Genomic DNA, 13,385 nt, shown 5'->3' on the forward strand with positions numbered 1-13,385 from the left:
AAATTATTGATAGATAATAGATAACCCTTTTACTCTCTAGTAAAATTCCTACAAGACTTGAAGTGCAAGTACCCTTATTATGATGTCACATAAAATTAATACAAGTAAAACTTAATCAAATTTTCGTCTCTACATTAGTTTCATGTACACATAGACATTAAGTTTTTGCCGTCTCTGTGTTTATTTCGTTCAACAAACAATGTAATTCCTTACACACGCGGAAACTTAAGGGATTGTTTGTTCCTCATACATTAAGCAAATTAATTAAATTAAAGCCTTTCCATATTGAATATGGAAACCGTACGTTGCCTATAAATACAATTCATGATCTTCGTAATTATGATTTTTAATTTGATAAGCCTACGAACACATTAAAGCAATCGGTCTAGACTACTCTTAGTTGATTGCTTTTTAGCTAGGGTTTAATGGAAAGACACCAACTACCAGCACTACCTCCTGGTTATAGATTTGCGCCAACTGATGAAGAGATTGTGGCGCATTACCTCTACAACAAGGTCCATGGTCGGCCTGTTTCAACCTCGGCTGTAATTGACAATATTGATGTCTACCGCGATGAAAATGTATGGATTCGAATCTTTGAACGGACAGGGGAAAATGCACTCTATTTTTTCACCACATTGAAGAAGAAAACCGAAAACGGTGTTCAAGTGGAAAGGGAGACCAACTGTGGCACTTGGCGATCACAGAAGAATACTAGAATTTACCGTCACCGCTATAACAAGACTGGTGACAAGATCATCAAGAAGCAACACATTGGTTCTCGCCGGAACTTCACGTACGTTCCAAAAGAAGGGAGCCGTGGTGGCGTGATAAAGGGAACATGGGTGATGCATGAATATCGCCTTGATGGTATCTCGATAAGCAACGCAAGGATTAACAATATCGGTGATTATGTTATCTGCCGAATTAAGAAGAAACAACCGAAAAGGGAAGAGCTGATGAGCGGTGATAATGACGGGCCTGTGAGAAATAGCATGAGTGGTCTTGTTCAGCCGCCGCCATCAAATAATACTAGTGAATGGTTCAATGTGCAAGACTTGGAGAAAATACTCTTCGATTCATCAACTGCGAATGACGAAGGTGTTGACTTAGAAGATTTCAGTCTTGGCATATCATTAGAAGACTTAGATAATTTCTGATATTTTTAGTTACTGAAATTGAAGAGCTATTAATTAATTGGATACATGTTGTCGTGAATTGTGATTATGATCAGCTAGTAAATTATTGTTAGTTTTTATTTTCACTGTTACCTAACTACCTCGGTCAATAATTAACCTTAAAGAAATATTTATTAATTGTGCAATTTTTTCCTTATTTAATCAACATTCACGTTCCATTCTGCACGTTGTTAGCTCTTAGGGTTTCCTTTTAAGATTTTTTTAAAGGAAAATTATCATTTATATACCCTTAGTTTACTCTATTATCAAAAATACTACAACACTTTGAAGGTGTATCAATTGTCCATCCTAAGTTGGCAAAATGTATCAGCTGACCACCAAATAATAGCACGTTATTAGCTCTTAGGGTTTCCTTTTAAGATTTTTTTAAATTGAAGCTTTAGACTGCTTATTATTTTTGACATGGGAGACAGTACTCAGGACTTCAATATATATAATAACATCAAGACTTTCAACACTTTTGTGTTGAATTTCTCATCGAAACAATATTTTTATGTTATGACAATTTGTACACAATAGAATTTATACGAAATATTTGTATTCTAATTATTCTAATGAATATATAAGAATCAATATATAGCCTTCAATTAGTTTACATACTCTACAAACTAATTTACTTGATTGATTGTCAATTTATTAATCATGCTCGTTAGTGGATTTTTTTTCCTCAATAAAGGAGAGAATACTTCATTATCAATTATAGTAAAAATGTAATACATGGTAACTTTGATAAGGCCAACCACTTGTGGCTTTGCCCAGTTAATTCTTTTAAGTATGCACCTCTTTGTATTTTCCTCAATTTATTCATTACATATGCACTTAGTTTGTTATTGGTCAATTTATTTCATGCGATTCCTTATATAAAGAAGAATTTTGATTCGCGATGGCGCTCATAATATCAGCTCTCCTGTATAGAGAATCAAACTCTCTATATATATAGTGTTAATTTGACTAAATAGTTTTTACAGGCATTACATTAATATATTGAAGATTCTGAATTGAAACATTTCTGTGTCTGTGTGTGGGAGTTTGTCGGCAAGTTATCTTTTTCCTCTGGAATTAATGCTTAAAATGTTGACGTTTAACTTCTGAGTATTTTCTTCGTGATAATTACAAATCTCCTTTTCGTCCAATTTTATTTCCTAGGCTAAGATTTTGACGTACTCAGTTGAACTTCTCAATTCTCATTAATGCATTTCTATAAGAGTAATCCTCTTTAATTGAACATCCAATTTTAATTTATAAATAGATGAGCCACAGAATATCTGAAACATCGATCCTTCAAATAGAATATTCTGGGTCATTTTTAAAATAAAACCAATTACTAAATAATTAATACTTAACTTTAGAGACTAATTAACTTATCCTTTCAAACCATTAACTTGTAGGGCTTATATTTATTGCAATAAGATTTTTATATGCACAAGTTACGTAACATTACTTCTGAGGCCACATACACATATGGGGCCTACAAAATCTTTTATGGTAACTATTGCACTAAAAAATGTGGACCCACAACTTGTGGGCCTACATAAAATTCGTAATGACTCTTCTTTATTATATGGGGATATTATCATTTTATTATTTAAGTTTTACTGACATATCATATCAGTATTAAGGTTTATCGAAAAGTGTATTTTACTACTCAAGTTTTGCGTCGTTATCAATTCACTACTATTCCGTTAACAACGTTAAAAATTTGCTGATGTCATAAGGGCATCAAAGATATTTCTAACTATAAGAGTAAAATTGTCTGCTAATTTGATAGATAAATTATCATTTTACTACCAAATTTTTAGGGAAATTATCATTTTACTACCAAATTTTTAGGGAAATTATCATTTTACTACCAAATTCTTGGGGGTAAAATCGACTTTTAATTCAATTTCCATTAAACATTAACTTTTTCTTAACGGAATGGTAGTGAATTGATAATGGCGCAAAACTTTGACAGTAAAATACACTTTTCAGCAAACCTTGGTGCTGATATAATATATCAGTAAAACTTTAGTAGTAAAATGATAATTTCCCTATTATATATTACACTACTAGCTAATAAAGTCTGAAGGCCTTTAATTTCAATTCACGGTTCAAAATTAAAATTTTAGACATGGCAATTGCTCCCAGTCTCCATCATTTCCTTCTTCTCTTCATTCTTCTACTTCAAACTCACCACAGTCTTGTTGAAGCAGACGACAGATTCATCGAGCAAATGTGTCGGGACACAGAAGTACCAACATTATGCGTTCAGTGCGTAAAATCCGACCCCGCTGGCGAAAAAGCCGATAAGTCAACCGATATTGCCGCCATAGCCATAAAATGCCTGAGCAACCACGCTGAAGCTTTGGTAAAAAACATGTCATCTTTGGCTTCAACGTACTCCTCTGATAAAAAACTTGTGGCGGCTTGTGAAAATTGCAGCAAGGGTTATTCGCAGGCCAAAAAGACTCTATCTAAAGCAGATGCTAAGCTGAAGGGTGGTGATTATGATAATGCTAATCATTTTGTGATCTTGGCTTTAAGTGATGAGTTTGTCCAAAGGTGTGAGCCAAGTTTGGAGCCTTACAGTGAAAAGCAAGGTGTGTATGATGCCTTTTACCAGATTAGGGTTTACGAAGAACTTACTGGAATAGCACTGGCGATCATTGATCGATTAGCGACTTGATTTAGTTTCATTTTAAATATATATGTAACAAATCAATAATTTAAGATCATCATAAGAGATAAATAAAACGTTACTTATATATGGATCCGTTTTTATTAACTTCCCTTAATTTGCTTGCAATTTTCTTACTTATATAGCTTTTTCCTGTCAATTCATCAGCAATTATATTTTGTCAAGAGAATCAAACTTAAAATTTGCAGTTGAAAATATTCAAATTACGATTAAAAAAAAAAAACTCTGAAAAATAATAATAGTTTATTGCTAACTAAAGGACAATCTATAATGTGAATGTCGTTGTTTGAATAATTTTTAGAGATTAAGGTTAGTTTTTGCGTGTGTACCTTAAAAATTCTAATAATTATCTGTTGTATTAATAGCGGGTGTCAGTTGAACAATTAAAATTTTTCTTAAAATGGTACAAGATGTTCAAGATTTGAACTCCCCTTAGGAAGATAGAGTTTTATATTACATTCAATTCATACAAATACAAATATACAATACCCTTTCTCTTAAGATATCTTTATACCAAATATATAATTATCTTTATGAGTGTTATTAGTTGGTTCAACGAGTAATACATGTTTCAAGTTTAAAAACTCTTCTTATGATGAATGAGAGAGAGGTTTTTGTTTTTCTTAATACAACATTTCAAAAAAAATAAAATGTACTATTGTTTTTTTTTTTAATGAATACTCAATTTATAAAAGGTCGTGACTATGATATTTTTAGGGTACTGTATTTACAATTTAGATAATCAAATCAACAAAATCTAAAAATTTGAGTGTGTCCAATTTACAGGGTACGGTAGCCTTGAGTTATCGTGGTCTGATCCTTTATAAAATTACTGAAATATTTGTAATTTGTATAAAGAGAAAATAAGCCCCCAAAGTATTACTCAATTATACAATTTTTCTAACATTTGTTAAAAGCAAAGAATAGTGTCGTATGTACAAAAGTTACTTCAACAATTAGTTCAACATTTATAAGAGACAAAAAAAAAAAAATTTATTATAGCAAAATTTTCTTTTATTTTTTATTGAAATTTTTTTTTTCCATCTAGTGTAATGAGTATATAACCTTATTGAAAAAGAAAAGACTCTTAGGCTATATTTGGGAGTTACGATTAAGTGTAGAATTGGACTAATTTTTGGGACAAAGTATTAATCCCATATTTGGCATGCTCACTCGGATTGGACTAAATTCAAATTTTAATCCTAAATTCATGAGATTAATAGTCCCAATTTTCGTGTGGATTTAACTAGGATTTCACAATGAGAAGAAAAATGTTTGTCTATTTATGGTGTCTTCTATAATTTATTACACTATTTTTATTTATAACTTTAAAAATTATTTATTTACTTATTGTTATTTATTAAGTAATTTATTAGTAATTTATTTCTTTATTCATGATTTACTTAAAATTTATTAATCAGTTTACTATTTGAATAGATTTATTTTATTTTATTTAATGAAATGATATATCTCATATGGTCATATGAAACTACCTATAATTTAAATAATTTATATTTCTTTAATATAATTATAACTGCCCAATAATTGAATACACACACACACACACAGATATATATATATATATATAATTTTAGTTACATTTATTTTTAATTAATTATGATATTTCTTATTAAATATCTATAAATAATTTAAATTAAAATTAAAATATTAACTTAAATACTATTTAACTTCATTTAAATTTAATTTAACATAATCCAATCTGATTCTATACCAAACACAAGTCATCACTATATAATTTAACCTAATCTAATTTAATCTAATTTTAATATTTAATCCAATCCAATCCAATTTACATGCTAATCGTATACTAATTATTTTTGTCGAAGAGAAACAGCTGATTATTTTTTTCGCTTGACCCAAGTAAAAAGCAAAAAAACAGCTGCTTTATCAACTTACAATCTGCAAGATACACACAGAGGATTTAATGAGACAATTATATTGAGAATATATTATATATATTTGGGAATAAGAGATCTTGAATTTGAATTCCACTCTCACAGGGGTGGGGAGTTATCGATCCTATACATGAGGATGATTTAATCCGAGTATTAATATTGTGAGTCGCCGTTTGACTTAGGAAATTTCAGCGAATGAATCGCAAATGGCGGATTGTGGTGGATCTCGATCGAGGAAGGAAAGAGAATATACTGTTTTTGACAAACAAAATGAACAAAACGAATAAGAGAGGAGGATTTGGTTATGTCATTCCTTGGTGAAACGAAGAGAAGAGGAAGACGTTTGGGTTTGCTTTTGCCTAGATCAAACGGTACGTTTTATGGAGAAGTGAAAAAAAAAAAATCAAACGCCGTCGTTTTGATTTACTTTCGGGTTTGACCGGGCAACTAACATTTCCCTTTTCTTACACGTTTCTCCACGTCAGAAAATATTACGACACCAGCCGCCGCTGAAACCTTACGCTAACACAGAACAGAATCATAACAAATTTTCAGGCAAACAAATAATTAAATTCCACATTTTTTAATTTCAATTTTTCGGTAATTTTCCTCCTAATTTCTTTTCTTCTCCCGCTTTTTCCCGGGAAACAAACAGCCTCACATAACCATGCAGAACGCAATGAGCTCGACGTTTCAAGCACCACTCCAAGTTCCACTCTCACAATCGGGCAATCTCCGCCGCCAGATCAAATTCAACGGCGTAAAACGGCGACCGATGGTGGCGGCGGCAAGTGTGAACGTGGAAGTGAACGATGCGGCGCGTGGGAGCGCGGGGGGGTTGGGGAGGAACAACAAGGAGGTGATGGAGGCGGAGAAGAAGTTACTCGTGGGGACGTACAATAGGGCACCAGTTGTGCTGGCGAGTGGTAAAGGATGTAAATTGTACGATGCTGAAGGGCGAGAGTATTTGGATTTGAGCTCGGGGATTGCTGTGAATGCGCTTGGACATGGGGATGCTGATTGGATCAAGGCTGTTGTTGATCAAGCTAATGTGTTGACTCATGTTAGCAATATGTATTATTCCATTCCTCAGGTTCATTACTTTTCTTCATTATGCTTTCCATTAATTTATTTATAGAGGATGCGGAAGCATTGTGAGAATTGATTGAAGTTTAATATGACATTGAGTTCCAAGTAATTGCTGAAAGACATAAATTTGCTAGGACTCTTTCTATAAAGAGTTGTTTTTGAGCAACTCTTTGAATAGAGAGTTGTTTGTCCGGATTTTTATCGAAATGTGGAAGTTGGCACCTGATAAGTTTTGCATTCATGTAAATTTTGATGTATTATGGAATTTTTCGAGGGGTGATTGTTGATGGATATGTTAGGTATTGAGTATCTAGGAGAAATATATCTCAACATTGTCATAATGCTTTTGCCCTTTTTACTTGTAAATGGAAACCTGTAGAAATGGGAACATTAGGAGCTAAGAGGTCATGCTTATTGAAATTGATGGCAATTGGCAGTTGCGTGAAGCAGTAGTATTGCAGAAATAAGTTTTATGATTCTCATGTTGTGTATCTAGCTTACTGTATATTTAACCTTAACACTAATGGGTTTTGTTAAATTGGTTTAGTGGGTATTTTCTCGTCTAAAGATTGGTTATGTTGTTTCTTGTAGATAGAGCTTGCTAAGCGTTTGGTGGCTTGTTCTTTTGCTGATCGTGTGTTTTTCTCCAATACTGGAACGGAAGCAAATGAGGCTGCTATTAAATTTGCCAGAAAGTTCCAGAGACACTCAAATCCTGATTCCAAAGAGCCAGCCACAGAGTTCGTATCTTTCACCAATAGTTTCCATGGGAGGACCATGGGTGCTCTTGCTCTGACGAGCAAAGAGCACTATAGATCACCTTTTGAACCTGTCATGCCTGGAGTCAATTTTGTGGAGTATGGAAATATAGAAGCCACCAGAAAATTGATTCAGCCTGGTAAAACTGCAGCAGTTTTTGTGGAACCCATCCAGGGTGAAGGAGGCATATACAGTGCAACTAAAGAATTTTTACAATTTTTACGTGATGCTTGTGATGATGCTGGGGCTCTCCTTGTCTTCGATGAGGTAATATGCCGTTGCCACTTTATAATTACATCTAAATTTACTGACTATATGTTAGAGTTTAAGGTTTATATCAAATTTTCAAAGCACAAATTGTTGTTTGTTTTCCAGAGATTACAATAACTGGTTAGTGCCTATTGTTTATTCACATGAACATGTGCCATCACCAGTTTTAAGTTTTTGCAAATTGAGTCCTATTAGTGGTAGCTGATACTGTAAAATTGTAAACCTTGACTGATATGGCCTTTCTAATCCCCTTTTGTGACCAAGCCCTTAACCTTCGTGATTAAACTTGGGAATTTGGTCCTTTTTTTTGTGAAGAGAAAGTACACCTTTTATTACTCACGAAGAGAACAAATATCAACTGGAAATTCATCCAGCCATATATTAGAGTCTAATTTCCTTAGGGCTGATTTGGCCATAGAGTGAGAGATGATTTGAGTCCTATTCTCAAAACAGTTTCACCATTCCTTCAACTGGCATATTCTGTGCTATGATCATACTACATTTTCTAAGCATTTAGATTTGATATGGATCAGTTGAAATAGTGCTGATATATAAGGTACACTCCAACATGTGCATTCATTTTTGTGTAGGATGTTGATTATGAAATACCCTGCAATATGGTAATAATCAGAAGTTGGCAGCTTATCAATCTGGTGGATAAACAAAACCATTTGTATGGTGCCATAGTTGGACAGAGAGGCAAAGTCCCTTGATCAAGGACTTTTTCCTCTTGTCCAGGTCTATTAAATTTAGAAGCAAATACCCCTGGTCTAGCAAATTCAACTTGAATTACTGTATTTTCCCTGATCATGCTTGGTTTGCAGTGTTAAAACTCAACTGATCATTCATTCGTTCCACTTCTTTGAATGAAGCTAGTACTTTACCATTCTTTTCCAATGGTTCAACAGATTCAAGACATCACATAGTTTCCTTTTGCCTGATCCTACAAATAACTAAGACAAGTAATTTGTGAGGTGTCACTAATTTTTTTTTTATGCTAATCTTTGTTTCCATATTTCAAATTGCTTGCCACTGATAGCTTTTAGTTCTGAAGGTTTTGTTTTGGAATGTAGAAGATTTTAAAACTTTTGCATGCTTACCACACTTGTATTACATATAAAGCCAGATAATTAGCCTTGTACTGCTTTCTGCAGTCAACTATTAGTAGTTTATGGTTCATTGTAGTCGGCATTTTGTCCTGGTGCAGGTTCAATGTGGTCTAGGCCGAACAGGATACCTTTGGGCTCATGAGCACTATGGTATCTTCCCAGATATAATGACACTTGCCAAACCTCTTGCCGGAGGCCTTCCTATTGGAGCTGCATTAGTAACTGAAAAAGTTGCATCTGCCATAAATTATGGTGACCATGGAAGCACTTTTGCCGGCAGTCCCCTTGTCTGCAATGCTGCCATTGCTGTTCTAGATAAAATCTCCAATCCTGCTTTCTTGGCCAGTGTCTCCAAGAAAGGCCATTACTTCAAAGAAACTTTAAAGCAGAAACTGGCAAGAAATCCACATGTGAAAGATGTCCGTGGACTCGGGCTAATTATTGGAATTGAGTTCGACGTATCTGCCACGCCTGTGGTTGATGCATGTCGAGACTCTGGCCTTCTTGTACTCACTGCTGGTAAAGGGAATGTTGTGAGGCTAGTACCACCACTGATCATATCAGAGCAGGAGCTTGATCAAGCAGTTGAAATTTTATGTAAAACCTTGCCGGTGCTGGACAGCAATTCAAACTAGGAGGAACCTCATTCGAGCTTGGATGCAGTTGAAGGATTTAGCTTAAGTTAACAATTTATGCTGCAACCCTGGGTTGATGAAAACTGCTGTGACCTCACCTGAAGTTAAGTTGTGGTTGTTATCATCATTTATTGGGTAATATAATAAACCAGTTACTTATATAATTTTTTTTGGGTTCTAAGTTCTAACACATGCTCAATTATCTTTCTAATTTAATCAAGGCCTTTTTTTTTTTTATGATGCTGAATAAAAAAAATCTCTCTTTCAAATAAAAAGGGACACGAGTTTTAATCTAGAATTGTTTTTTTTTTTTATATAAATAAATTCCTCACAAAAAAAAAAAAAAAACGGATTTCACTTTTGCAATACCATAACTACACAAATGCAATACAGTATAATATCTATAATATCTCTTATGTGGCACGCGATGTGTTTGTTATTATTGAAGAGGAGATTTTCTATCTATCAAAATTATGGAGGAAGTATTGCAGTTACAAGCATATATGTAAAATAATATGCTTTTTTATATATAGAACGAGAGTCTTTCTCGAGTGGAGGCATCTATATATATTTTTTAATTCGGATACGTTTTTAAAACGGGCGATTTAAAATAATTAAAAAAATATAAATTTTAATTCATTAAAAATTGAATTGTTATATCATTTAGTTTATTAAAATCTTTATTTTTTATTTTTTAATAACATCTTCACTTTGTTCTGATTTTTTCCCACGCTAGAAAATGATATATGCGTGTGTTGCAGAAAAAGCTTTAGAACTGTTTCGATTTTTCTTGAATTTTTTTTTAATGATAAAACAATTATTACAATAACTGATATACCAGAAAAATAAAAGTAAAATGGAAAGGGTGGCATCTGATATGACACGGCTCACCGATATTGAGGCAAAGCTGGTTGGCGGGATCGAACCAGATGATGCCACCTGGCACATCGAACAACTCTCCAATATTTTTCAAACTTCACACTGCCACTACATGATGTATCACGAAAAGGAAACTCGTTGTCTGAAATCTTACACTAATCTCATTCCAACGCCTCCTACGCTAATATAAATCAATAACAGCTCCACCTGCCAAACGCCCGCTCTCGTCTCTCTCTCTCTCTCTGGTTCAATAAATAAATTTATTTATTTGTTTTTCAATTATTTATAGATTTAATAGCACAGCAAGTATTCATTCGGAAGATTTCCGAATTTCGAATTTGGACGGTCCAGATTTATTGGCTCTCGATCAAACGTCATCGCCATCGTTGTTTGCGATGGCGTCCCCGGCAGCGCCGGCAAACAAGATTGAAAGGGCCCACCAGCTGTACCGAGACGGGCGTTACGAGGAGGCGTTAGGGTTCTACACGGAGGCGCTCTCTGTGGCCAAAATTAAACAGCAGAAGATCGCTTTGCATAGTAACAGAGCCGCCTGTTATTTGAAGCTCCACGATTTCAAAAAGGTTCATCTTCTCGTCTCTTTCGATGCTAATTTGAAGATATTTTGTTTTCCGCTATCAGTATTATTCTTTTTACTATTTCATTTGAAATTTAGAGTGGAAAATTTTTGAATTTGAACTCAGATTAATGTGAATTATTTGAATACATATAAAATGTGAATTTGTTTTGACGATATGGATTTTTAGATACAAATTTGAAGATAGTTTAAATTGTTAATTTACATTTTTATGTTGGATTTTACTGAAATGTTTTCGTTGAAAACATAACGCGAATTCAATGAAATAGTGCATATAATTTATGCTGGAGGGAGATATGGGAAGTGAATGTTGAGAAATGTAATATTTTAAAACCAGAGAATTAATTAAAAATGAAAACAAAAAACAAGTCAGTCTGATTGTGAAAGAGTTTATCGATACTAAACATGTGGGTTTAGCTAGTGAGCTTCACCTTGCCTCCATGTGGTTTCGAAAGAGCTGCTCGGTGCTAAAGTATTATGAACCGTGGAACTCATTGTGTATATGAGCATTCCGAGCTCCATCTATTATGGTTTATTATTTCGCAAGGCACTAAAGAGTTTGGTGTAACTAATGAAATGACAGTGTGGTAAACATGAATTTGGATTACACCGGGAAGCTGGTTAAGTGTATTTTTACTTGTGGTTGTAGTTTTAGAATGTAGTTGCTTTTACACCTTTTCTTCCAAAATTGATTTGTCCAGTGTCAATTGAAACTGTTACCTGCATCTCAGGCGGCAGAAGAGTGTACCTCGGTGCTTGAGCTTGATTACAATCACACTGGAGCACTGATGCTGCGGGCACAGACACTAGTCACTTTGAAGGAGTACAACTCGGCTCTCTTTGATGTCAACAGACTTATTGAGTTGAATCCATCTTCAGAAGTTTATCAAAACCTTCAAGCTCGTTTGAAGACTCAATTGGTAGACCCTCATATTTCCATCCTGTTAAGATCTTTTCTCTCAATATCAAAATGGCTGATAGAAGAAACATCTGGGAAAATTTATGGGAGGCTGTTATTTATTTATTCATTCATTTTTCAGTGTACAGAGGAATGAAAACTTATTTTAGTTGAGATTATCGTATATGTAAGTTTCTACTGTCAGTGACAAATTAATTCTTTCTTTTGCTCAAGGAAAGTCACTTGCTCCAATACCTGAATCCGAAGCCGAGTTCGAAGAAGAAGAAGAAGAAGAGGAAGAAGAGATAAATCAGGCAGGGCCATATGGAATTGAGGAAGAAGAGGGAAAAAGTGACGAAAAAGAAGATGCAGTTGCTCCAGTCATAAAAATGGACAACAAAGGAGAGCCGGAAGTCAAAGCGCCTAAAACACCCGGCATCAATGGTAATTCCGAACCAGGAATAAAACAGAGAGCTGAGCCTAAAAGAACCAATATAAATGAAGCAACTGCTCTAGACCATACTTCCAAGAAACCAACTGTACAAGATTCCAAAGGATGGCAAGCAATCCCAAAACCAAAGGGACATTCAACTCTGGACTATGCAAGGTGGGACAGAGTTGAAGACGACTCCAGCGAAGATGATGACGACAATGACGAGGAAGAGTCCCAGCCTCAGTACAGATTCCGTGTAAGAACTGTTGGTGTCAGACCAGTGAAGTGAAATGGGAAAATGTAGAGAGTATAGATCAATGTGAATGGCAAAAGGCTCTGTTGGATAAATCATTTTGCAACTTTCATAGTCAAGAGCAAGTAACCATCTTTAACATGGAGTTGTCATATGTGGTCCGTTGGACGGTTACATGAACGATGTGAAGGATAAGCATATGCCATATAGATTCTGGTCTCTTTGTCTCAAGCAAGTTATGCTGTTTCTTTATGCCATCCCCTTTATCCTACAATTCAGTTGCTTTAAACCACTGAGAAGGTATCAAGTGAAGGGTCTGCCTACAAACACATGAAACGTTATCAATGCACGGTCACCTCACCACCTCAGGCTTTGCAATTGGTGTATTTGGAGTGTAATAATGTTGCCTACTCCATCAAGTGACAGAGAATCACTAGGAACTGAAAATTTTGATTGAATGACTTGGGGGGGCAATGGGGTGGCAATTGTTGTATATAAGTTTTGAAGGCAGGTGTCTTATTTTCTTGCAACTTATTGCCAGTTAAACAACGGATTTTTATTGTTTTATTTATTAATTCATTTGTATGGTGTACCCCATAATGCAAAGGTTTTTTAAATACCTTTTGTTTTGTTTTTAACATTAGATTACGATTCTAAAATCAAGCCTCGAATT

At 34.4% G+C, this 13,385-nt stretch overlaps 4 protein-coding genes across 4 annotated transcripts; all 4 read left to right on the forward strand.

The window, feature by feature from the left end:
* The first annotated feature begins 425 nt into the window (after positions 1 to 425).
* LOC102608809 (NAC domain-containing protein 2-like) lies at positions 426 to 1,160 on the forward strand. Its single transcript, XM_006475477.1, has one exon. The coding sequence runs from the start codon at positions 426 to 428 to the stop codon at positions 1,158 to 1,160; it is 735 nt and encodes a 244-aa protein (XP_006475540.1).
* A 2,044-nt stretch (positions 1,161 to 3,204) lies between these two features.
* Positions 3,205 to 3,945, forward strand: LOC102608521 (hypothetical protein). Its single transcript, XM_006475476.4, has one exon. It carries the CDS (start codon positions 3,310 to 3,312, stop codon positions 3,862 to 3,864), a length of 555 nt encoding a protein of 184 aa, XP_006475539.1. The 5' UTR covers positions 3,205 to 3,309; the 3' UTR covers positions 3,865 to 3,945.
* Positions 3,946 to 5,862: 1,917 nt separating this feature from the next.
* Positions 5,863 to 9,818, forward strand: LOC102621383 (acetylornithine aminotransferase, mitochondrial). The gene is made up of 3 exons (XM_052434186.1): positions 5,863 to 6,885; positions 7,473 to 7,907; positions 9,118 to 9,818. Exons 1-3 carry the CDS (start codon positions 6,460 to 6,462, stop codon positions 9,652 to 9,654), a joined length of 1,398 nt encoding a protein of 465 aa, XP_052290146.1. The 5' UTR covers positions 5,863 to 6,459; the 3' UTR covers positions 9,655 to 9,818.
* An 832-nt stretch (positions 9,819 to 10,650) lies between these two features.
* On the forward strand, positions 10,651 to 13,331 carry LOC102621110 (uncharacterized). Its single transcript, XM_006475264.4, has 3 exons — positions 10,651 to 11,114; positions 11,860 to 12,048; positions 12,266 to 13,331. The coding sequence occupies exons 1-3, from the start codon at positions 10,929 to 10,931 to the stop codon at positions 12,746 to 12,748; spliced, it is 858 nt and encodes a 285-aa protein (XP_006475327.1). The 5' UTR covers positions 10,651 to 10,928; the 3' UTR covers positions 12,749 to 13,331.
* Positions 13,332 to 13,385: the final 54 nt, after the last annotated feature.

This window comes from Citrus sinensis, chromosome 9 (genome assembly GCF_022201045.2).
Source record: "Citrus sinensis cultivar Valencia sweet orange chromosome 9, DVS_A1.0, whole genome shotgun sequence".
Taxonomy (NCBI): domain Eukaryota; kingdom Viridiplantae; phylum Streptophyta; class Magnoliopsida; order Sapindales; family Rutaceae; genus Citrus; species Citrus sinensis.